At 40.6% G+C, this 27060-nt stretch overlaps 1 protein-coding gene across 2 annotated transcripts in view; it reads right to left on the bottom strand.

Moving 5' to 3' along the window:
- Positions 1–27060, bottom strand: part of NELL1 (neural EGFL like 1) — a 313642-nt gene that overhangs the window by 241726 nt on the left and 44856 nt on the right. For both annotated transcript variants that reach the window (XM_036383625.2, XM_036383624.2), the window contains exons 5-7: positions 8074–8170; positions 568–640; positions 244–326 (exon numbers count right to left, since the gene is read on the bottom strand). In XM_036383625.2, coding sequence (XP_036239518.1) covers positions 244–326; positions 568–640; positions 8074–8170 — 253 coding nt within the window. The remainder of the gene's footprint in view (positions 1–243; positions 327–567; positions 641–8073; positions 8171–27060) is intronic.

Raw genomic sequence — 27060 nt, 5'->3', positions numbered from 1 at the left:
GTATTTTGTAACATCCTGACAAATAATAAAGCAGACAACAGGAACATTATTGAGCTTAAGAAACAACCACAGAACTATGTCCACAAGACTACTGCAGACAGCAAGAAAAGAATTGGCTCTACTATGAAAATTTAGAATCATTTTCATGGTATAAGAAACGGCATCTAGAAAAAATACTTTCATTTTTGTCTTATGGAAGGAAAGGAAGGAAAGGGGCAACTAAAAAAAAGCTTAGGTACCTACTTTTGCAGTCATTTTTGCCAGGAGTTCTTGCAAATCCATGATTCCTTGCACCAGACTTAAGAAATCACTGCAGGTTGGGCATGCTCAATAGAGAAAGATTAAAAAGAAACAGAAAAGAAGGAAAGACACAATAACCCATAAATAAACAACAATCTATCATACTAGATTTATCTGAACATAAAATGCAATCTGTTTATACAGAATTCTTGCCTTCTGGAAGTCAGCACATGCAAAAATAACAAGCCTGAAAGTATTATTTTTAAAGCAGAGAAACAATCTGTATGAAAAATCTAAACTAGAGACAATAAAAAGATTGCTACTTACTGCGATTCAGATTAGGACACTGTGTTATATATCCATTAGGGATAAAGATGATTTTCACATCTTGAATAACACCCTTTGCAAAAGAAGAGAAAACTGGTAATACAGATTACAAACATTCACTTCAATCTGTACAAGCTCTTTCACAAGTCATTTCTTCAGTGGATACAAACAAAAATTACCAGCTTACTCTACTTGTGAGGAAAATAACTGAAGGTGAACAAAATAGAACTCCTCCTATGTCTCTGTGTGTCTGGAATATTACAGTGATAATACTGCTTTCTCTTTTGTAATCACCAAATATAAGCTGCTTAAACCCTTTAAATGGGGTGAGCCTGCTGAAAGAAGCAGTGCAATAATATAGTGCAATAATATCCATTGCTCAAGCCGATGACACACTTTTCCAAAAGATGAAATAAAACACAGCAAAACTCTTTATTTTTTTTAACCAAGGAAGACTGTGAGATCAAATACTGAAAAGACAAGTGCCTAGTGCCAGATGTAAGTAAGTTCACACTTGGTTCCATGAAGGCCCCTAGCTCTGTATCTCAACAGGCAGTGGGGTCATCGTGCCACCAGGCAGAATCCAGCCCAGGCAGGCAGAGGTGCCCTGGCAGGACTGGCAGGAGGGCAGGGCAGCTTCTCTGGGGCTCCTGAACCAAAGCAGGACAGGGGCAGCTTCTCTGGGACTCCTGAGCCAAAGCAGGACAGGGGCAGCTTCTCTGGGGCTCCTGAACCAAAGCAGGACAGGGGCAGCTTCTCTGGGACTCCTGAGCCAAAGCAGGACAGGGGCAGCTTCTCTGGGGCTCCTGAACCAAAGCAGGACAGGGCAGCTTCTCTGGGGCTCCTGAACCAAAGCAGGACAGGGGAGCTTCTCTGGGGCTCCTGAACCAAAGCAGGACAGGGGAGCTTCTCTGGGGCTCCTGAACCAAAGCAGGACAGGGACAGCAGGACCTAGAGGTCAGTGCCTGCCCTGCAAGGAAAGCCCCAGGGGAGGCTGCAGATGCCCAGTGCTCCTGCACACCTGGGCCCTGAAGCACCCCAGAGACTTCAGACAGGGCAGAAAATGCTGAAGCTTGTGTTTGTTCTCCTTAGCTCAGGATGAAGCATTTGCTGCATCTGTGGCTCTGCAATGTTCTTACTTCACAGGATCCACTGCTTCAATAATGTCATGGCCACTAAGGGACAGGAGCAGGGGAAATCAAGGACCTCTAGTGCTGACATTTGCACTTCCCCTGACTGCTAATCACATGTTGTGACACAGCTCTACCTCCTCACAGACAGAAAAATTTCTTTAAACTGAAAAGAAATATATCATGGCAGCAGTTATTATCTAATTAAATTACTGATTTGCCAGACTGTGCTTTAATTTTCAGTTAAATTGCAATAGGGTGAATTTTGCAGGGCAAAGACATCATCACTTGCTCACATGCCACCCATATGCCACATGCACTCACATGCCACCCATAAATAGAGGCCTCAGACAGTCCTTGAAAGCCTGGCAAGGCAAGTCCCATTTACATGCTCATCTGTTCAAAGAGCACAATGTAATCAGCAAGCACTGTTTCCTGCTTACTGTCTCATGATCAAATATTAACTGAAAATATTAACAGAGATAATCAGATCACCCTGTCTTTCTTGCAGCAGAACATACATTTATTGACCTTTTCACTTATGAGAATAATGAAACCATAAGTAATAAGTAATATTGTAACTGGAAATGGAACATCCTGAAAGCCATTTTACACATTTTCTGTCAGCAGTCATCAGTGAGAAATTAGAAGGTGAGGCATAAAAATATACTTCCAACACTTAATCCTCTGCAGTGAAAAGCTCAACCAAGAGTAAATGAGATTACAGAGTTCCACCACACCATATTGCCTAGCTAATGAGACACCATCCAAAAAGAAGTGATTTTTCCTCAGCCTTTTTTTTTAAGGTGCATCTTCTTCAAATGTGTTTGTTGCTTTAGAGTCACATTACTCCATTGTCTTTTGGGCAGATTTGCATTTAGACATAGCCTGAAGAGGAAACACAACTATTTTATGTCTTAATTTCTGCTACTGAAAGCATATTACCATGTAATAACATAGGAATATGAACTTCAGTAACATAGATGACTTCTAGGTCTATAAAACATCTGAAATTTAATTATTACGATCAAACATAGAAGTAAACTTTCCAAGGGCAGAAATTTTGCTGATGTATTTTTTTAATAGAGAATTCATTGTAGGCAAACACTTATTACAGCCATAATTATTGTAACAAATATGAAAAAACTCTGGTTTTTCCTGCTTCAGCATTAAGTCTGGGCTGCCAAGAGCATGGATTTGTCCCTAACGGTGTGATGTCAGTGGTCAAAATCTTTCCAGTTTTTCCCATCCCAAGCAGACATGACCTTTATATTATCAATAAAAACATTTGGCTAATGACATCCAAAGCTTCAGCTCAGCATCAGGACTTGCTAGCTTGAAGAGCCTTCATCTGGTGCAGGCAGATTACCAGCTACACGATGAAATTCAGCTTCTGCAGCACTAAAAATCAAGCCCATCCCATGAGGACATAATACAAAAAGCCCAGTGAATTGCACTTCTCAGATATCCACCACGCAGAACAGTCCTCCCACATTCTGTGAAAAGGCTCATCTATTCCATGAGCTCCCCACTTGTGCATTTTCATTTCCTCCATTGCCTTTCAACCTCTTTAAAACCTACTTCTCCCACAGAGATAATATCACCCACACAGCTGTGCAAGTTGCCCTGGCCAGGGCTGGGAAGGCTCTACATGGTGGCACCAGCAGATGTGCCTGAAATTGCTGTGCCCTGGCAAAGCCATGCCAGCAGCTTTGCTATAAATTTTATATATGTGTGTATCTATATTTATGTGTGTGTATATATATATATATATATATGTGTGTGTGTGTGTGTATACGTACATATATGTACATATATAATTTATAATATATATATTTTATATATATTATATCTATATAACATATATTATATAATATATAAATTATATATATAATTGTATATAATTTTATCTGTATTATTTTATATATATTACATATATATAACTATATATATAATTATATATATATAATTATATATATAATTATAGTCATATGACTGTAAAAATGATACACCTGATACTGTGCAATAAAAACACCAATATGCTTCTCATATGCTTCTCAGGCACCTCATATAGAATCCCCAGGCACAAGCAGGATCAATAGAGCCTGCTCCAGTAGTTATGAAAACTACTGTCTTGCAACATAAATCACCTTCTCACCAAGGCATTAATAAGCTCATTTTTGCACTAGCTCTTTGGAGGGACCCTTAGGGGGAAGGGTTCTCCTCAGCAATAAAACAAATTTTTCAGATAATTCTGATCCTGCCAGCAATCAGATCCATCCTAGAGAGTGTTCCATAGATATCTGGCATCAATCTTTTTCTCCCTTTGGTTGCATTTTCTTCAGCTTCCTGACCTGATGATAATGCTTATTATCAGCCCTTAGCCCTGAAACAAACCCTGGGTTTGTCTGGCTGTCCTGGCTCTGTCCAGCACAGGGTTAATTTTTGCAGTAGCCAGGAGAGAGCATGGCTGGGACGTGGTAATTATAATTTTTTTTTCATAATTTATATATAATTTATAATTTACATATTATAATATATATATTATAATATAGTATATATTATATATTATAATATATTTTATAATTTATATATATATATATAAAATTCTACAGCACTCACACCACTACAGAGGGCAGGGGAAGGGACTCTTTTCCATGGAGCAAGAGTTCCTTATGGTCAAGAGACTGTGGAGGAGAGAACCACCCAGTACCATCTATTATCAGGAATGTGTAAATAATTCATTCTCCTATATCTTTTGATAATAATATTGTTGCTGTTACTGTTCATTTTGTTATCTCATCCTTCTTTCCAGTAAATTGTTCTTATCTACACCCATCAACTTCACCTTTTGTGCCTCTACATTGCACCACAGTGAGAAGGGAGAAGGAAAGGAGGAGTGAGAGAGAGCAAGGTGTGATTTGAGAGAGCCTTGGCAGGGGGGGTACTGAATTGGTGAGAACCACTCATAAACCATGACAGCCTTAATTTTCTATAACCCCTTATTCTATATCACTTATGTCCCACCCAGATCCTTCACCTTCCAACTCCATAGCTATTTATATATACACAATCACAGGTATCATTCCATAGCCAGTAGCCATGTCTCCAAGCTGTCTGTAGAGCTCATTCAGTGCGTGGCTGTGGGTTCTACCCACCCCAGCTGTCTCCCAGGACAGGAGGGCTGCTGTGCTGCTGGCTGGCTGCTGCCCCAGGAGCTCAGACTGGTGTGTGTGGAGCAGCCCATCCTCACTGCCCATGGCAGCCATGGCATACAGGGACAGTGCCATGCAGCAGCCAGTATTATATGTACAGTTCAACAGCACAGACTGTTCTTATCCAAAAATCAAATCCCCTTGTGGTACACATTGTGTTTCCCTGCCTCTCTCCATTACCCACCAAGTGGACCCAGGTCCTTGAGCAAAAACAATTCCTTGGAGGGGTTTGCCTTTGGTTGAGTTGCTCCAGTCTGGAGTTGCCATCAGCATTCTTCTTGCAAGTACTGTCACTTTATCAGAGTCCTGCAGTTGTCCAGGGGTGAGCTCCCAAAACTCTGGAGCAGAGAATTCCTCTAAATACCAGCCCAATTTCTCCCACATTCTATGACACTCATGATTATTCCCCCTCATGGGAGATCTCTGAATGACACTCCTAGAAATCTCTGTCCTGACTCTAAACACAGTACTGTAGACCATACTGAGAAAACATGGCAGACACAGCGACAAGAACATGCTTTCCTTAACATCCAAATGAAATTACAAATTCTCAAATTCTCTGTTTTAACAGGCCTGAAGGAGGAAAAGGGGGTGAAAAGCTGTGGAAAACCATCATCCCCTCCAAACCATATCCCCTCCCCTGCTTTACCCCACAGACTATATATGATTATTAATGGACTCCCCACAGAAGAACCCGAGGTAAGGGTAGGAGAACAACACTGAACTCATATCCAAAATAACTCTCATTGCCCTTGATGTTATCAAGCAGATATCACACAGATCAGCAACAAAGTAATCCTGATCCCTCTCCCCCACTTAAGAGCTTAAATGAGAGATGTGGGACTCCAGGGGCTCTCCAAAATGCAGTTTATTCCATCCAAGATGTTACAGCAGTCCAGGGTCGTGGGTGACAGAGCTGTGCCTACAGCTGTCAGCTCCAGCTGCACCTTAGCTTAGGTTACAATGCATTATAGACTTTTCTTTTGGTTACATTGCATTCTAGACTTTTCTTTGCTGAGCATCTTAATACAGTAGATCTATACCTAAACTTTTATCTATAGCCTATCATAACTCCTGTAATTACCATATTCATGTCACTGTTCTCCAATCACCAACAGTCAGTACATTACAGTTTAAGCTAGAAGTTGGTTTTCAGTTTTCTTGCAGTGGAAAATTCTGAGACCTTTTTTCTACTTGCAACACTTGCTGCCTTGTTTGCCTGTGCTCTCTTTCTGCTTGGTAAAAACATCTTCTTGTTTGAGGTGGGTTTATCCTTTGCTCTAAGCCATAAAAACCCCTTCTAACTAACACACCCTTTGCTCCTTGGTTATCCAGTGAGACTGGCTCAGCAATTCTTTTCTTCTGTATCAAAACTTGCTTCCATCTCTATTCCTTCTTCAGACTCTACATTCAAAAATCTTTCTGCCAAGCATACATATCTGTGAGACTTCTTGTCAAACTTTCATCCTTCCCAGCAGCCACTGGAAGAAGAAGACTCTTGTGAGGGGCACATTAGGGAACAAACACAGGGTTAGGCACCACGTCCCCGTGAACAAGCCAGGCAACACTGCGGCCAGTGCTCCACACCTCATACCACAGATGCTTACAGCAAATAAATCATCCACCAGCTCTGACTCCTGTTATTTCCACCCCTCCTGCCACACTTTAGCCACCAATGAGGGCTGTCCTGGTTTGGGAATGGCCCTTCCCAGTTCAGTGTCCCCACTCCCAAACCCCAGGCTGTTCCCTCTCCATCCCCCTTTCCTCTACCCCTCCCTGCTGTTGCAGGATGGAGTGGAGAACTGGAGGTACAAAAGGTGAAGATCACAGGTATAGGCAGGCACAATTTACTGGAAAGAGTGGTGAGGTATGAAAATGAACAGTATCAAGATCAATAACAAAAGGTACAAAAAAAAATTATTCACGCAACAAGCTTGCTTTTCCTTACACACATTTTCATGGCTCCAACACACATACAAGAATGCTAATTCTTTTTTAATGCTCTTATTTCCCTGCAGATCTCTGTTTACATTAAGGAAAATATATCTATTTTTTATATGCTAAAACAGTGAAACAAATTGCTCTGAAAAAGAAAGGGAAATCCTGCTGAGCATATAAATATATGGAAAGAGATGTGTACTCTTTCCAAACTGGCAAAATCCCAAGTTTTTGCAACAAGAAACGTAAAAAAAGTAAGATTTCTGGAACTCTCAAGCAGGATTAAAAAAACCACAACCAATTATATTTCTCCCCTGAAGAAAGTTAGTAAAATATTCAAGCACACATAAAGCAAAGTAAGGCACTTGTCAGCTTTCATTATGATCAATAAAAATGGTCAGCCCATTAGCATATCATTAGCTACCCTGCTGTTTCCAAAGTGTTAACACATAGAAATATTAATTTACAAACATATAATATCCCAGAGCTCTGAGGCTCTGACTGCCTGTACAAAATAAGAATTTAAGATGGGGACTCCAATATAACTTCTTCCTTTTCCTATGTAGCTATAAACATATGTTTACCATCTGTGGAATAGTGGGAAGCAGCTGAGGTAAAAAACCAACAGCTGTAGGATAAAATAATACTATCAATTTCACTTCACACTGACAGCTCAGCTGCTGGAGGATGAAATGCACTGTAGGTTCAGAGCAACCCTCAGACTATCATTTAAGTCCAAAGTTGGCTTTTACCTCTGTTTCACAATTAAAATTGCTAGCTCCTATGCTGAAATAAGCTCAGTGTAATTGCCCTAGCTTGTTGGAAATCTAGGGACATCCTCAGAAAACAGGCAAATTGTAAAATTGTCTTAGGAGCTGAGAGCTTCACATGGAAACCGAGTGGGTGGTAAATCACCTTGGCAACAAATCCATGCCCAGATTGAGGAGAGGCAGATTGGCCTCTTGCTGCTCTACGGACTCCTTTCACAATAAACACTCATACTGTGCCTTGTTAGCCAAAACTGGAATAAATATCAGGAACTTTCACCTTGTAAACAGGTATAGGCAGGTATAAACAGGTATCAACAAGCTGTTTACAAACTGTCCACAGTTTCTACCAAATTTCATGCATATCGTGTTTCATGAACCTAAGACAACTGATTGGAAGTACCTTATTGACTATTATTAATTTCCTACCTCACATGCCATTTCATATCTGCTTACCTTAAAGAAACCATGTTTCCTGTTTCTCTGTCCAAGCCATAAATTGCTTTCAGGTGTCAAATTCGTTTCTGGGGGATCAATGACACGTTCATAAATCCTGTAGAGGGAAGACATTGCATTTACTTGAATTTTCTCTTTCCCCTGAAAACTTCCTTGACAGAATCAGGTAACAATAAAAGATGGAAAACAGAACCAAAAATAAAACCCCTAAAAATTTTCATTAAACACAGTATTTGTCACTGATTGTGGTGAAGAAAGTATATTACAACTTTAAAGTTAAAAAAAATTAAAATCACAAACATATGAAGACTCCTTAAAATTGAAACTCTCCTCGTGCAGCTGTGCAGCACTATACTAAAGAAATAACAGCACCAGAGTGGAGCAACTCTGGTGGAGAAGTAGGGCAAAAAAAAGTAAAATAGGACCATCTTAGTCTAGGGATGTCTCTTAAAATCTACCCTAGAGAAAAACTGCAATCACACACAAGATCCAACCAAATCCAACAACCCCTTGAGGTGTTCAGACTGTTAGAATTTTGAACAGACTTCACAAAAGAACTTTATGCCACTCCACTCCCTTTTTTTTTCCACTCTACATCTGTGTTATTCATCCTTGCACATGGAACCTTCTCCCCTTCTTATTGGATTTCCTCAGGCTGGGTGCTCACGTGTGGTGCCTCTACTGCACATCCACCTTGTGTCTGTCACCAGCACAGGTCTGGCACAGAATGGTACATCTCTATGGTATCTAACAGTGACAGCAAGTAATACAAGGTCCATAACAACCTTTATGTACTGCATAAACTCGCATGTGACTGCAGCAATCTGCATACCAAATTTCTAAAATGAACCGATGAAAAAATTGCTGTAACACAATTTTTAAATTAACAAAGTATTTGGAGTTCTAAACAGGTTTTGCTTGGGGTTTTGTTTGCTTATTTTTAGAAAAGCTGTAATGAAGTTTCCATAACAACTTTTCCAGGAACACAGACCGCTACAATGATATCATCGTTCCAGAACATGAAAAATTCAAGGCCAGAGTTACTGATCCTGGGTTCTCATATTGCTGTGTCACATCAGAGGGAGCCGTGAACTTCCTGCTTCATAACAAAAATAGCATGCTTAATAAGAATTATGGAGGAGATGATGAAATCTATTTCTATTACTGTCCGGTTTACAGGGAGTATGCATGGCTATGCAATCACAGCAGCGTGACAGCCAAGAGAAGAAACTCTGAGTCTGCCAAAACCCCTAGCTTAAAGAGGTGAAATTATCTGTGGTCAAATTGGTTTTCTTTCTTTAAAGCTATGGCTTGAAAACAAACCTGAAAAACAGCCACTAAAAAAAAACCAGAAGTGTCACTATAGGACACAAAAGAACACAAGTGCACACCACTGTTCTCAAGGTGAAGAAAAAAGGGAAGTTTATTTTCTGACTCCAACATTTAGAGTTTTCCAAAAGTGACAGTGGATTGGAGGGTGACAGTGCCACCTCTCCAATGACACTGGACAAACCAACAGTCCATCAGCTTTCTCCTCCTCCATAAAGGAATGCAAAACAATGGGTTATTTACAGAAAGTGTGTGAGAAAGCTCATTACAAGAATGTAAACATCAGAAGGCTTAAAAAGTCTTAAAAAACCAGGGTGACACAGAAGTTGATCAACTGAACTTCTCTTCACAATTACACTCCACGTGTTTCTGCCAGAGGCTCGCCAAGTGTAATCAGTGATTTTTCAAGTTGCAAGTTGCCATGGCTATTGGGTTTGTATTGACTGCAAGGGTGGCTTCTGTGAGAAGCTGCTAGAAACACCCCCCATGTCTGGCAGAGCCAGTGCCAGCTGCCTCCAGGATGGATCCGGCGCTGGCCAAGGCTGAGCCCATCACTGATGGTGGCAGCACCTTTGGAATAACGCTTTGAGGAGGGGGCAAAGTTACTGAGCAACAGCAATTCCATCCAGGGAGAGGGCTGAGAACACTGAGTGAGGGGAGCAGCTCTGCAGACAGCCAGGGCAGGGCAGGAGGAGGGAGAGGGGATGCTCCAGCACGGGAGCAGAGATTCCATGGGGAGGCAGGTGCTCCCTGGAGCTCCATTCCCCGTCCCCTCTGAGCCATCTGTGGGGACCAGGCAGAGGAACATCAGGAGTGAAATAAGCACAGGAAGAAGAAAAGGGTGGGTGGAAGGGATTTGGGTTTACTTCTCTGCCTTACTGTGATTTAACTGAGCAAATTAAACTCATTTTCCTGAGTAGTCTGTTTTGCCCTCAGCTGTAATGGGTGAGTGATCTCTCCCTGCCTGTATCTAGACCCACAAGCCTTTCATTATCTATATAGCCTATCACTATCTTCATTATCTATTTGTTGGGCACCTGGTGTCCAGCCAGTGTCAAAGCCACCATATCACACTATTGGAAAATTCATTTATTTCCAGAGGCCTAGAATAACATCCCAGTATTAAAGAACTTCTAGAAAGATCTACAAAGTTATGTTAAAGTACAGAGTCCTATATCCCACCCACTTTTGCTTATCAAAAAGGAGTATAAACCATTTGTCAAGATGAAATAGAAGCGATATATAACAAAACCAAAGTCTAACACTACTTTTTTTTTTAAAGAAACAGCAAGAAACATCTCAAACCTAATAACAAAAAATATGAAAATTACAGCTAAAGAATGTGAGTACAGGAGTCAGACTTCTTGTAATATTCATAATTTCATTGCTAAAGTTTATTATAATTATCATCAGCCCTAACTCATCACATTTCATGCACATGATGCATTCAGAGCTCTAGGAAAATTCTATCTCTAGTATTTAATTAGGTCTATCTATAAAATTGCCATGCTGAGCTGTTTTACCTGCCCAAACAGCAGAACAAGCTCATATTCTTTTCAAGCAGGTTTTGAGAATTAGAGGATTTTTGCATGCACTGTCCCTATCAATAATTTAAAGTATAAGTAGAAGCTTTCTGTCATACCTCATGCAAAATTGAACTACACAAATGCAAAATTGAACTACACAAATGCAAAACTGCAGCAAAATACTGAATGAGAAACAAAGAATTGACATGGTCCTTGAGCATGAACTCCTTGAGAGCATGTGCACTGAACTGCTCTATCATATGAGGAATTTATCTTTGCATATATAGCATAGCTTTATTCATGATTTTGGTTAATAACGCCCCCACAGGAAAATTCCTCATCTCCTGAAAAGGCTAAACAATATCCAATAAATAACTGCATTTCTCCCATTATATAAAATCCCAGTGCTGACCAGGTTCAAAAACACTACTTATTGAAGAATATTTGATTTTTATTCACCTGGCCTAGTTAAAGTTGATGAAAGAACTCCACAATATCTATCTGCAATTGCATATAAAAAAAAATCAAAACCTGACGCTGTTATATGACAGTTCAACAACTGCAAGTTAGGAAGACAAATCAGAGACAGGCTAATGTGGCTTATCTTGTCTTTTCTGATGATTTAACACTCTTTCAGCCTATGTGGACAGGGCTGTTGTCACCTTCTTTCCACTCTCTTCACAAAGGGCCATCCTTAAGACACAAAAGCTCAAGATTCCCCATATTTCTCCACTGTTCTACTCTAATTCAAATTGCATTTACCTTAAATCAAGGGGTTGATCAGGGTTAGTTTGTACCTTATTCCACATCTGTCAACAAGGCTGGATTGTTTTCCTCAGATCTGCCTATGAAGTAACAGGCTTAGGAGTCAAGAGAGGGCATGAAATGCAGATCAGTCCTTGATTATCTTTTTATGCCAAAAGATGTTTTGGTTGACACCATCTGATTTACAAACTATGCCAATTTATTGTTGTATACTGTTAAACACAATCAGAAAAAAAAAGCCTGGCAAGTATACACACAACATATTGCTACTCCTGTAAGCCCCTCTATACTCTTGGGAAATGAAAAGGGGGGAAAGCACATCAGTTAAAAAAAAAATAAAACACAGAAACCCCAAACAAACAGAATATCCACATTAAGCTTCCACATCACTCACTTTCCCTTACCCACCTTTCTGGGCTGAGCTGTGCCACCTTCCTTGGCTTTTTACCCATGTGACCAATATTCTGTATTTGGCATATGAATAGCTGAAGTACACACTTCAGCTTACGAAGTGCTGGTCTAGAGCTCCTTGGAGACCAGTTTCCAGCACATTTGGCTTTGATGCCAACACAGAGAAATGCACAATACACTTCACAAGAAAAGGAATGCTCAGAAAGAAGACTCGGGGGAGCTGTGGTCACTAAAACTGCTGCAGAGTGAATAGCCCCTCCAACATGAGGAGACCCAGGTCTCCAGGTTAATGGAAGCTCTCCTACAAACTCCAGGCTTCCAGATTTATCATTGCTGCAGTTACTTTCCAAGAGAAAGCTTGATTTGCCCCTATTTTACACCAACATATTTCAAAGAAGTTAAACTATAAAACCAGGATAATAGAACAATGAACCAATCCTAGTGTCTTGAAATGTTCATGCTCCGAATACATTCAGTAACCACTGATCCATTGAGCAAAATACAGTAAGAAATATAACTGTTAATACACCTGTTAATCAATAAATACCCAAATATTCTTGTGGTTTGTATCTATATCTCTACCCTGTCTGCATGCTTTGATTTATTAAGTATTCTTGTGCAATCATGAGAATCACCTCTCTCAAGGACACATTTCAAACATGCATCTCTGCCATAATTAAGACAATATACAGAAAACAGAGAATCTATAAAATAATCAGTGTATTCCTGAAAGGAGACATATCTAAAATATTTGCATCCTAATACACACACACACACACACACACACATTTTGTTCTGCATAGAGGGAGAGCTCCTCTAGAAATCAAGCTCTGTTGGACAAGGAGAGAGCTCCAGTCCATGTACTCAATATGTAGCAATATGGCCGATGATAAATAAAACAAAACAAACAAAAAAATAAATAAAATACCTTTCAGGCTTACCCCTCCAGATTAATCAACATAAATTAACTCAATATAAATTATTTTTAGCATCCTTGTAATGTGTACATATACAATGGTACAATGGTATATATCTAATATAGAATGGTAGCACAGGAAAATACCCTCATTCTATACACGAGTAGACTGAAACACAGACAGATTAACCAAGATCACAAAGACAGTGTCTCTGCCCAAGATCTAAGCCTTTAGACTGGGCATGACTGAAGCTTAACTGCCTCTCATACTGGGTCCCACTCCCTCTGGAAAAAATGTGATATGGAATTGTCTCTTGCAGTGAAGATGATTTCTTACATACAACTTTTATAAGCAGAAGTTAGCACTTTATTTCCACTTTTGTGGAGATGCAGCTCTACATCATACATAGAGTATTTGCCATGCCAGATGGATTTTTGAAACTGCTGAAATATTTAGCAGAACATGAAAATAAACTTTGAAAATAAACTAAATGTCTGCTCACATTAGGATACATCAGCCAGTATGGACTGATCAGGAGGCACCGCTGCCTAAAATTCTGAACCATAAAATAGACTGCAACTCAGCAGTCACTACAGAGCAGCACACCAAATCATGCTATTTTCAAATTCTTCCGTGTCTAAAATACCAGTGGGTTACTAAAATAGGAACATTCCTTCTTCTGGTTGCAGGCTGGATATGAAAACTGTGAGATCAGCTCAGTTAGTTAGAGCATGGTGCTAAACAACACCAAAGTTGAGGGCTTGATCCTCACTCAGGCCATTCATTACAGAGCTGGACTCAGGTCCTTGTGGGTCCCTCCCAGCTCAGAACATTCTCTGAAATTTGTGAACATACACAGCCCTGAACTGCATTAAACAGGCTTTAAACAGAGATTTAGACTGAGGGTACAAAAGCCATGGGGGTCCTTTGTTTGGGATTCCTCCTCAGGGAAGCTCTAAATTTCCATGTAGAGAACAGGTGTTGAATTCATCACACCAAATTTTAAATGTCTCAAAAGTTCATACCTATAGTGGAGCTGGTCCTCTAGACTCATTTAAGGAAGAGACATAAGTGTTTCTAGGATGTGATTCATCTTACAGTAGATTATTCACTCTCTAAAGGCCCCTCCAACAGCTGCACAGGAGCCCTTCCTGACATCAGGGTGAATCATCAAAACAGATTTTTGCAATTCAAAGCCTGATGCTCAAAAATTACACTCTCCTGCAACCATTCATTACCCTGTATACATCCATCTGGATCTTCAGATCCTTTAAATACACTGAAGGGCATAGAAAAGTTCTGTTCATGACAGTCTTTGACACAGCACTCTCAACTTCTGTAAAGAGAGGCAGAGAAGGAAGTTCCCTGTGTTTTGCATCAATCTTTTCCCTAATCGAATTTGCAGAGGTGTGGACCACCTTTGACCCTTGCTATCATCTCCAGCTGAGCCTGAAAAAACACAGTACACCTCTGAAATAGCAAATGAGGCCTCCTAACACAGCCCGTTGTATAAAAACAATCAGCTGCTTCAAAAAGTTTCTCCAACAAGTTCTCTGAACCCACCAATAGAGAAATTGATTGCTTATATCAGTTCCTAGCTTTAAGATACAGTATTGGCATTTGTCTTTATCTCTATACTTCCAAAGAGATTACGAATTTATTTTAAAAATAAATACTAGGATATTTTTACATATTTCTCTTTCAACCCATTTTCTCTATGCTTCCCAATGTAAATGTGTCAATACCAATGTGATTGGATTTTCTTGATAGTGTTTACAGATAGGATGCATTACTTGACATGTATTCAGTTTGGAGCAACTTCAACTGAATTATTCATTCAGTTTCCAGTGTTTTGTTTCAGAAAAATAAACTTCCTGAGGGAAATTTGGATTTTTTTTTTGTTGTTCTTATCTCCTCTGCCATACTATAGGAGTTCATAATCATTTAACAGAGGAAAGCAATCTAGATTAAAATCTTGGGGTATGAAGGAAGCCTTTTCTTATTAAATTTTGAATGTACAATAGTAACTGCCAACCATTTAATCAAGTTATTGTTCAGCTTTGGGAGAAAAAAAATAGGTGTCCAGTAATAGCATATGTCAAGTAAAAGACTCAAGAGTGCATGCTCAGTTTACATTCTCTTCAAGGTCTGTCACCCAAATGATTTCATTGATTTTCCTGTATAATCACAGAGACAAAGTTAATGTACTCTATTTTTCACTTTAATTATTCCAAATAACAAGTCTAAATTTAAAAATAAAAATCCACCTAAATAAAATTCTGCTTTAAAAATCTCTTTTTTTCATTCAAGAAAAATTCAAAGTAGCTAACAAACAGGAGGAAACTACACAAATGCAAGTGGAGATGGTCACAAGAGTCCATTTTCACTGTCAGGTTTTGGGGGTTTACTCTCCACACATCAATTGTGTAAGGGTGAATTCACAGAGATATTATCTGCCTGTACAGGGGCTTTTGTTACAAAATATATTACACTCCTCAGTTTCCTACAAACTTATCCATTTAGTTTATCAGAATTTCCTAAGCACTAAATTAAAATAAATCATTCTTATCGACCCGAAGTAGAGGACTGGACCTATTATATGACACAGCAGTGGCCTCAAGAAGGGCAGAAGTGCATCTGTCATGAAATGCATCTGTAGTTTAGGGCAAACGGCCCCAAGAAGGGCAGAAGTGCATCTGTCAGAGTTCCCTCTATGGCAACTTTCATCAGGAGAAAATCTACCTGAGGTAGATTGCAACACCTTTACAAACAAGGTCAATATTATGAACTTTACTTGCAAATGACAAAACAGATACAAATGGTTCCCGACAGCAACAGTGCAAAGAGTGCCTAAGCCCTAACAGCCTGTCTGCCAGGCTGCAATGTTTGCCCGTCCTCATGTAACAAAAGCAGCACTTCTGAAAGTGTGAAAAACCCAGAAAATAGGCTGAGTCAGACTCTAAGCACAAATAGAAATTTGGCCATTTGCTTAGGATTGTCACAAGTTATACAGAAAAAATTTTATGCCAAACCATGAGGTCAACTGTACATTACATGTATGGATCCAGAGTAGGGCTTTTAGTGTCAAGACAGTTGGTCTGACACCCAAATAGTGGTCACATTTCTCAGCTTAGGCAACTGCTCCTTTTGGCTAGGACAGACTCATTTTCTGCAAAGCAGCTGGTGTGGTGCCCCGTGCAGGATTTGTGACCTGTCCTGGTTTAAGGCAAATTTGGGAGAGAATCTCCAAAAGGGGCCCCTCCAGAAAGCAAACCCATACAGCCCCTCCCTCCAACCAGGTCAGGAAGGATTCCTCAGAGAGAAGTGGAAAGAACCTGTTTATTTAACAGGCACAGCACCCCCAGCACACAAAATGAACAATACCAGGTGACACCACTCTGTCACTGCTCTGAAATAGATAACAAATTCAGAAAGTCTCTCTTGGGGGTGGTCGCTCTGTTCTCAGTCCCTCCTGTGCTGGGGCAGCTGCTGCAGCCACAAGGTGCAAACTCTCGGTGTTTCCAGGTCCCAGTCCGGAGCAGGCTTGAGTGGCTCCAAAAAAGGGAAAGGAGAAACAGTCCAGGGAAAAATTTGAACTGCTTAGCTAAACTAACCAGCAGAAGCGAAGAGCAAGAGCAAAGCAGAAGCAAAAGCCAAGCAAAAAGCAAAAGCAGCACCATGTACTGCCCTGTCTGTGTGTCCCGCCAGCCGTGGGGGAGTGGCTGGTAGCAAAACCAAAACAAAACATTGGCTCTTCAGAGCCAGCCTTGAAGGCACAGAACATGATATCCAGCATGAACAGAACACAGAAATGGGGATACAGGATCACAACATCACCCTAGGACATGGCCAAAAAGGGTGGGGATCACTCCTGTGCTGTAGCTGATGGTCAGCAGCACCAGGGCCTCTCCTGCTCCTCGCACTGCCCCACCAGCCAGGGGCTGGGGACACACGAGAGCCTGGGAGGGGACACAGCCAGCACAGCAGAGCCCAGCTGAGCCCAGGGACACCCCATGCCTCAACACATCACACTCAGCAACACAAGCTGGGGGAAAGCAGAAAGGGCATGGGGATGTTTGGAATTATGGCATTTGTCAGGGACCATGGTGTGAGACAAACCCCTGCTTCTTCCAGGAAAACAGCTAAACACCTGCCAGCTGATGGGAGATGTGAATTAATTCTTTGTTTTGCTTTGCTTTAGCTGTTAAACTGTCTTTATTTCAACTTGCATCCTCCTGAATCCCTTCCCCATCCCACTGCAGAGGCAGCAGCTGTGTGCTGCTCAGCTGCCTAACACCACTAAACCACACTGCAACCTTTTTCTTTTAGGTAAAGCTGAGCTCAATAAATAGCATGTGGCTCCTGGCCCTGTCATTGCCCTTAAAACTTGTACATAATCCACAGGTAGCAGGAGCACACAAGATATTTCTCACGGGTTTTGGTGAACATGATAATTTTTTGCCATATTCAGCAGAACTTAAGGTGGTGTCTAGGTCAAAAGAATTCTTCCTCTGAAGTGCTGAGGTGAATGTCATCTGCATATACAGGCTTTTCCTACAAAAATCAATGTGCTCAACTTCTATGGATTAATGTGAATTCAGGACTTTAAACATCTCCATACAGAGCTGAGAGCTACATAGATCAAATGCCACTTTTCAAACAAATATCTGACTCTCCAAAGGCATTTTAGCATCTCTTTATCACTTGTGAGCAACTATCACTATCTGGTTTATACCAGAGCATAAACCACAAAGCAGGAGGGTTTTTATGATGCACACAAGTATCCACGACAGTCAAGGAGACAAATACACTTATTAAAAGAGGACAAAACTAAAACTCACAGGGTCCCTAAAAGACACCCCTTAACCTCAGCAAACTTTGAAGCTCAGGTTCTAAACCAGAATACTGAATAAAGCAAACTGTTAACAAGAAAGCTTAAAGCACAGCACACTCATTTGTTACCATACCAAGTATCATACCAAAAGCCCATCTCACATGAACCAAATGTTCAGAGTACATCCCAGATGCAAAACATCATCAAACCAAGCCTGAGCAATTAAAAGCAGATTCTAGAAATAAGAGGGAGAAATTAATTCAATGGGTTCTTTCAAGATATCAAAAGAAGAAAAGCTCCTCTCCCACAAATTAAACAAGAAACCCTTAGAGCAAGATACATCTGAGATAAAAAACTGTATTAGAATATCTATGAAACAAGTAGTAGCCAATTAAGCCTATCTTACAATCAGAAAACAAAACAGGAAGAATATGCATCAAAATGTGCACAAATAAGGCCTTGCAGCAAAATGAACCCCAAAATAAAATGCTATCAGAACAAAGAGGTAAAACCATGATTAAATGGCTAATGCCATTTCTATTTTGTCATTAATTACAACCATTATTAAATGGCTAATGCCATCTCTATTTTGTCATGAAAATTCTAAAAAAAATACAAACTAAGATTGCTTCTGGGGTTTGTCCCAAGGTGTTTATTGAGTAAGAACTGGCAGTTCTGAATTCTGCTTCTATTCCATCTGCCTGCCGCAGAGGGATGCGCTGGTCTCTGGCCCAAGACCTGCAGAACAGGGATCTTCACTCTGGCACTTACAGAACCTGAGGCATGATAAGCCTTTACGGCTTTGGAACAGCCCCTCTTCACAAAATACATGCAGCCTTTGTGTTTCCTTTGTTTTCCCTTTGTCTCAGGCTCCTCTCAACCCCAAAGTTGATTTATCTAGTACAATAAGATAGGTGCAATTGTGAAAAGAACGAGGCTTTTGATTTCAACTCTTTCTGCACTGCTACAAAAGCTAAATTTAAAATTCAGTCAAGCCACAAGAAACCTTTTTTTCTAAACAGCTTCTGCCCCCCTTCCAAAACCACATCTGCTGAGAAGTTAATTGCTTTACAGGGTATCTTGTCACAGGATCATCTCATCAAGGGGTTCATGTCATCACTGGAGGATTTGTACGTAATCATAAAATAACCTCATCCATATTCCAGAGCCAATTTGCTGCAGTGATGGAAGGCAAGTGCAGGCTGAGGATGGAGCTTTGCCTTTGCTGCCAGGCTCATGCCAGGGCCCTGCCCCTGGTGCTGCCTCAGCTCTGTGCAAAGGCACTCTGCCCTCCCTGGAGCTGCCACGGCCTCTGGAACACCATGGCCTCTTTCCCTGCTCCTCAGCTCTTCCTGCAGGTTCTTCCAATAGCCCACATTTCCCTTTTCCCATGGTGTTTTCCAACTGTCCAGTTTAGTCTTGGTTGTTTGAAAGATAACATTGCAGTCCCTCCACAAATAACTAATTGGCCATGACTGGGGAGGTGTATGAAACAGACAGTAAACATAGAACAAGCCATTATATTGGTTCTAAAATTAAATTTAGATGGAAACTGCCAGCAGACAGGCAGAAAAGCACTCTGCAGGGACAGCACATTTCTCACAACATCTGACACGCTGGGGAGGTGAAAGCATGGTTCTGCTCAAGTCAATGAGAGTTCTCACTGCAGACTGCATGGGGTGTTCCCCAGGGATGCTGCATGGCACATCTCTCAGACAAGTTTAAGGTGAGTAGCTGGTGTGACAGAGAAAAATTCAGCTTGGGCTGAAAAACTCCAAGTTGCCTTAGTTAGCACAGTGGTAGTTATTAGTTATTTGCTTTCACTACTGTTGTGCTGAAGAGGATGCCATTAAAACTGTAGCCCAATTAAGTAATGCAGTTTCCACTGATTCTTTCATTTACTGCCTGCTCTCAGATCCAAGGACAAGTTACAGGACTGGCAATTGCATGTTACCTTACTCCTGTGCCAAGGATCAAGCTACCAACCTCCTCCCTACTGCTTCTTCCATGCATCCTTCCATTGGCAAGACAGATCACAAAACAAGGATTCTTCATATCATTAAAATATTTGAAGTGGAAGCCACTTTAATGGAATATTTAAAAATATTAAAATATTATATAAAATATTAAAATATTATATTAAAAATGTTATATTAAAAATATTTAAAGTGGAAGAGGAAGCCACTGCCCCAGAGCCCCCTTGGTGTTCCCAAGCCCTGCCACCTTCCACCTCTGAGCACCCCACATGCCTCCAGCTCCTCAGAGCCAAGGAACAAATGTGACTGATCCTGCACCACTGCCCTTTAGAGAGCTGTCAGTTTTGTGTCACCCAATCATGAAATAATGAGAACTGTCAGGTTCTGGGGTATTAAGAAATTCAATCAAGCAGACTCTACCTCCCTGCAGCCAGCTTGAGGATTTTGTAAAGATTGGATTCCTAGAATAATTACCTTCTGGGTAACAGTGCTAAACTGCCAAAGAAAGACACCTCAAGTGTTAAAGCACTCCATAAAGCTCTGGGCTGGTTTCACAGCTCTCAGCAGCCTCAGCCCTGTTTGAACAATCGCCCTCTCAAGCCCCACCACACTCAGGAGGTTTCAGATCTTTTGGAACGACTCTGCACTATTTGCTACGTGGAGACTCAGGTCTCAAGTCTGCTGTTGAATAGTTCAGAGGGGTTCTCACCTGTTCTTTGGCAAAGATCTAAAAGTATTTAACTAGAATTGGGCTATACTTTTCTCAATTCTGCTCCAATATTATCCTATGTGATTTGTAGTTCTAAACTCCAGAATTAAGCTAACTACTTCAAATGGAAGAGTTCATTTATTTCTTAGATCTCAGTTAATCTGTCTGTCTGGAGCAAGATAATTGTTTTTACAATCTGACAAGAAAAAGCTCAAAACATTTGCTTTACCTGGCTGACTCCTAAATTACTATGATCACCCCTCTGTCCATATGAACCCCACATCAACAAATAAAAAAGAAATAGAGCCAAGTAATAGGAGACTTCTCCCGAAAAAAGTTCACAGAAAAATATCCAAGTACATTTCAAACTGTGCAAGCTAAATTTTCAGAGACTGCTTTTGTAACTAACCAAACCAATTTAAAGATTTACTGCTTTATACATGCCTACATGTATATTGGACCAATATACAAATATTTGAGAATTTGGTAATACAACTAGTCACACACTTTTGGAAACTACTAAACCACCTAAGGCTTGCCAGTCTTGATTTAAGATCATTTCCTCTGCCATTATCCATCCTCTCCCTCTGACACACCCAGAGCATGAAAGTACAAGGAATGCAAGGTGGCAAAGGTAAAGCATAACACAATATTCCTGTCCTGTTGAAGCCACCAACCTGTCTACCAACACTGACAATTCAACAGAAAGCACCACAAGTCCTGTGGCATTCACATTCTCTGAAAAATCCCTTCACCCAGGATTTTGCTCCTGGGAAGCTGAGAAGCCTCAGAGAAAAGAAAAACAATTCTTCTCTCATTTGCTTCTCCGGTGCTGTGCTCCTGTGGAATGTGTTTGGAGATTGTTTACCCACAGGTGATTGTTTCATTGGTTTCATGTGAGTTGTTTTCACTCTTTGGCCAATCAGTGCCAACCTGTGTCAGGACTCTGGAAAGTCAGGAGTTTCCATTATTATCTTTTCAGCCTTCAGTAAGTATCCTTTCTGTATTCTTTAGTATAGTTTAGTATAGTAGTCTTTAATATAATATAGTATCATAAAGTAAAAAAATTAGCCTTCTGAGAACATGGAGTCAGATCCATCATTCCTCCCTGCCATGGGGCACCCACAAATACAATAAGTCCCCAGTTCTGACTGGGGGAGGGGGGACCAAAACCATTGCTGAGTCTACATTCAGCAGGATATTGGGCTTTGCAGGCACCAAACCCTGCCCCGAGCTCCTATGGAAGACCCTTAATCAAACGCCAGGAGAATGATTCTGCTCCTCTCCTGACATCAGCAGCAGCTGGAGCAGCTCCCAAAAGGAGCCCAAAGCAGATTCCATGCTGAACAGGAGCTTGTGAGGCCTCTCTGCTGAAGCTCAGTGCCCAGGTACCTGTGCAAGTGATGTCTGCCTTCTGGGGGTGGCCAAAGGGTCTCAGACAGGTAGGAACAGATATGGATTGTTACCTTTTTTGTCCTCAACTACTTTTTCAGCACTTTCATAAATATTCATGCATTCTCACAATTTTCTCAATGCAGTATACAAAGGAGCTCAAAATATTTTTGGGGGATTAAAAATAAATTTTCATCATAATTGAGGACTGGATTAAAACATATCATTCAGTCTTTGGTCACACCCATGCCACCATTCTGCTGATGCATTAGCTATTCAGTGAAAAACCCTAGCTATTTAAAAGCTCCTTTAAAAAGAAAATAATGCTGACTGTATCCTCAACATTTCCTTGCAGCTAACTGCAGTAACTGTGATGATGGAGACTGATGGCAGCTGATGTGGTATGCCAGCTGGAGATCTCCCTCATGCTAAACATTTTACAGCCTTTCTGCCAAACAAAAGAAAGAACTCGTAGGTGACAATGAACCAGTCCACAATTCCACAGTTCTGAGGTTGGGTGCACCCATGATGCACAATTACACCACTCTACCCAAGTAAACATTTCTCTGGCAGCTTTTGCAATACAGCTTGGAGAGCAGAGAAGCAATCTGGGTCAGAAACTCATATTCAAGCAGCGAGACTGAATTACCTAGCTGCACAGCACTGTCACCACACCATTTTCCCTCTCAAGAGAAAGTGTTTTACAGTAACTAAAGCAGCAAATCCCTCTTTTAAATGCATCCTTTAACCTTCTTTAAATTTATTACACTTTAATTAAAGTCACGGAACTTTGTTTAGATCAGTTGAAAACCTCAGGTTGGCAGCCACAATATCTCATTTATAAGAACTCGGACGTCTTGGATTCCCGTATTTGGAGGATGTTACTTTAATTTATTTATTTTTCCAATTAAAAAGTTCTCACTGCTCATGCATTTTTTATTCCCTAATGCGCTGTTCTAACATAAAAGAAGCAGACAACATGTTTTTTCAGTTGGAGACTACTTCCAAGCCTGCTCCAGTTTTATAATCTATTCTCTTATGCTCTTACCAACCCCCTCCATCAAACAGCTAAGATATCCATCAAAACCACAGGATGTATTCCCAGCAAAAGGCACTCCAGCACGGATTTCCACTGGAAGAACATTAATTTTTTCATCAAAACATCTTTCTCTCCCTTCTATGCCCACAGAGTTCAAGAAAAGGAAGATGGATACTGTCTGAATAGATGAGTACCTTTGTATCAATATGGCTGATGATAAGTAAAACAGAAAACAACAAAAAAAAAAGAATAAATGAAATACCTTTCAGGCTTACCCCTCCAGATTAATCAGCTACACTGAGAACAACTTGGAATTTCTATTTTGCAACAAATTAAATTTTCAATAAATACATTTTGATACAGTACCTGCCACCTCCTAACTTGTAGGCTCCATGTTATTCCCTCACTCTTCTCAACACCATTGAATGTTTCTGTGTTTCAAATAACATATTTCTGTGCTATTGCTGCCATAGGGGACAAACATCTCAGGGGACAGTCAGGTGCCATAGGAAACCATACAGACTCTACAGCTAAAACTAATTCCCAGAGAAAACAACCATCCCAGATATTGACAGCCTCTTGGGGTTGCAAATCTCCCAACAGCACAGGTATGAACAGAGGCCCAAGCTGAGGAAAAGCATGGCAGAGTTAATTTGATCATACATACATATACAGAAATATCTATTGGTACTACTGGTTATTTAAGGATAATGATGCAGTTGCTCTAGCTGGATCTAAACATTCACCAGAAAATCCTTGACAACCCCTTTTTGCCTAGAGCAGGGAGGCACAGATCCTACCAAAAGCAGCAAAATTAATTTTCATGTCGCTTTGAGCACAGGTTTTACTTGTGCATCAGTAGGTGCATTTATAATTAATGCAGTCTTTTCATTTTTCTAAGCCTTCAGAACCTTACTAGACTGTGAAATGCATGTTAGCAAGGGCACCCACAGCTCCTCATGTCAGTTTTCTGAGACATTCCTGGCTAGCACAAAAGCTCTTCAAGTCAGTAAGGAGAGTCCAGGGATGCTCAGCAGGTTTCTAGTCTGGACTCCAAGGTATCTTTTTTCTGTCCATGAAGAAGGGCTGAGAAATCTGGGGCTGCTCAGCCTTGGGAAAGCTCCTTGCTCAGATGTCCTTGCAGCAGCTTCCAGTTCCTAAAGGGGCCACAAGAGAACTGGAGAGGGACTTTGGACAAGGAAACAAAGTGATAGGACAAGGGAAAATGGCTTCAAATCAAAGTGGGGTGGGTTTAGATTAGGTAAATGGGAAGAAATTCTTCACTGTGAGGTCCTGGCATGGGCTGCCCTGAGAAGCTGTGGCTGACCCATCCCTGAAGTGTCCAAGGCCAGCTTGGATGGGGCTTGGAGCCACCTGGGATAGTGAAAGGTGTCCCTGCCCATGGCAGGGGACTGGAACAAGATGATCTTTAAAAGCCCTTCCAACCCAAACCATTCTATGATTCCTGAGTCAGCAGTTCCAAGCTCTAACATCAAACTCAGCTGCAATTCCCACTCCTTGTTCTTGAAGGAGCACTAAAAGGAGCCAGCGAGATGCAGCAGGAGCTGATTTCAAAAGGACCTGTACTTGGGCAAATAAACCTCCTTTGATACATGTGCTTCCCCCTCCACATGACATCTCATTAGAACAGAGACAACTGCACTGTTTTAAAGGTGATGCTTTAAAGCACTACAGGTCTTTGCTATTTCCCAAGTACTTTTTCCCCTAGCCTACCAAGGTCTGAAAAACAAAGCTGGCTTTGAATTGAATCCAAAAGATAATCAAGTACAAATATCAAAAAAATTTCACAAATCAGAGTAATGCAGGTGATAGGGCTGGGAAGAGAAAAAGTAGATTTGACTATCTGTTTACAAATTAAAAGCTTCTTCTCCAATGCTTTCTGATCAGCTGCAGTTCTTGGAGGCCAGAGTACCACAGTATGAATCCTGTAGCAAAACTAGGCTGTGACTGGATATTTTTCCCAATGCAAACACTTGCAATACACTCTCAGGTACAGATTAACTTTAGTAACACTGCATTCACAAATCCTTCCCTCACAATAGCCTTCCAAATATATAACACATTACCACAGTCCTAAACAAAAGAAACAATGCATTTGTGCAAATTCAGCCATGTCTGTAAGGAAGCCATGTTGCCAGCCCCTAAAGAAATACAAGTCATTAATTTTGGCAGTCAGATGTTTTTTTTTTTCTTTTCCCTTTTTGTTTTGCTGGCAAACAAAGTAAACAAAAAGCTGCGAACTTTAACTAGATAGGTAGACAGGAAGCTAAATTCTTGTTCTGATGACTCAAACCTCTGCAGGAGGTGGGACAGGTGACTGTATTGACTGCACTCATATCCTGTTTCCTCCTGTTCATTCAAGTCTGCAGAAGCATCACTTCTCACTGGGCATCCTGAACCAGCCTAAAATGGTGATATTTACACACAGAGTCCACAGCCCTTCACGTGGGACTCTGCTCACACTTCCAGCTGAGCTTCCCTAACACTAACGTGAAGAAGGCTGAGGGTTTCCAGTAGTGCTCAGAAGTACCCCTCATTGACTTGCTCTTCATTTTCAAAGCTCTGACATTTCTTGCACTGTCCTAAGAAAATGCCATGATAAACAAGATGTTGACTCCTTTTCTGAGTGCAAAGATATAAAGGGTTTTAAGATTCAATCAAAGTAACACCCACATTCACAAAATTCTCTAATTAATTGAACAGTGATGCTTCAGCTGACTCAGGAACTTAGACTTCCTATTTTTTCCCCATCTCGTTTAAACTTCCACTATGATCTGTCCTCAAGTCATGCTTTCAGAACTATTTCCATTACTCTTCCACAGGAGTTGCCATAAAACACCATAATACATAAAATACACCACAATGCACAGCCAAACACAGACATCCTGGTATGGATTTATGCTGGGAGCAACCTTAGGATGTAGCACCTTAAGGGACATGGCTGGATGGACCAGCCCTGTTTAGGGCTACCTGACAGAGATGGCTGGACACATTTGTCACCTCATATGACAGCACAGCTCATTCCATAATTGTATTTATCTATTTCTTGTTTACTGTAAAGAAAATCAGGTCACAACCATGGCTCTGTGCAGTTCTCCTGTCCCCAGAAAGAATTCTGCACCAGACAGCCATTTTGTGTTGTCTTCATTTTAAATCCTGTACAAGAAAGCAGCCAGATAAACAATTTGCTAAAAAGGGTCTTCCCAAAACACATTTGCTGTTCAAAAAAAAAAAAAAAATCAAAGTAGATAACAAAGAACCTGTACCAAAACCCAGTATGTCAATAAACAAAGAAAGAAGCATTCTGTTGAAAGCAAAGAAATAGTATAACAGATAAATAATGGGAACATAAATAAATCAAATGACTGAAATTAAGAGAATCTTTGCAAACTGTGGATTTCATGCCCCAATGAACTTAAAATTACTCTCAGCATTTAATTGCTTCTAAGGTCCAAATAAGGTCCAATAAGCAACATTCCTTCAGATTAGATTTTTCAGTAGTTAATGGAGTTGCAGAAAATGGTTGTAACATTCCTCTCAAAACAGTATCTCATAATTACTTGGGTCAAAATTCAAACTTTTTCAAATGTTCCTTTAACTCCTATAATACTCATCTAACTTTATTCTGCCTGTCTTCACAAAATGAAGACTTTGAAAAAAATATCTGCTACCATCACCCAATCCTTTAAGTGCCACGATCCCAAAATTTACATGCTGATCCTCTCACTGAATGTGAAGGATTTTTTTTTCCCTTCATTTTGGTGCAATAAGATACAAAAGTAATGGTTTGTTTTCGTCATTCATAAAGACTATCATCAAAGTCCCAATTTCAAGCTCTCTGAATTTCTTCCTCATCAGTTGCTAAGCCTGAAGTCTACAATACATTGTGAGATCAAGTCCCAAGGCAAGAGAGATTCTAGGTTTGATGATTTTCATTCTCTGAAATCCTGGCAATATGCCATCTCACCACAACTTCTAATGGAAAAGACAGAATAACCTTCAGAAAACAAAAAACTCTGGTTCCAGTCATGCAAAAAGAAGCTTTCAGGTTTCTCAGAAGTTTCCAAA

This window comes from Molothrus ater, chromosome 6, assembly GCF_012460135.2.
Source record: "Molothrus ater isolate BHLD 08-10-18 breed brown headed cowbird chromosome 6, BPBGC_Mater_1.1, whole genome shotgun sequence".
NCBI classification, from domain to species: domain Eukaryota; kingdom Metazoa; phylum Chordata; class Aves; order Passeriformes; family Icteridae; genus Molothrus; species Molothrus ater.
Note: the sequence above shows the minus strand (reverse complement) of the source record. Positions and strands in the feature narration are given on the sequence as shown.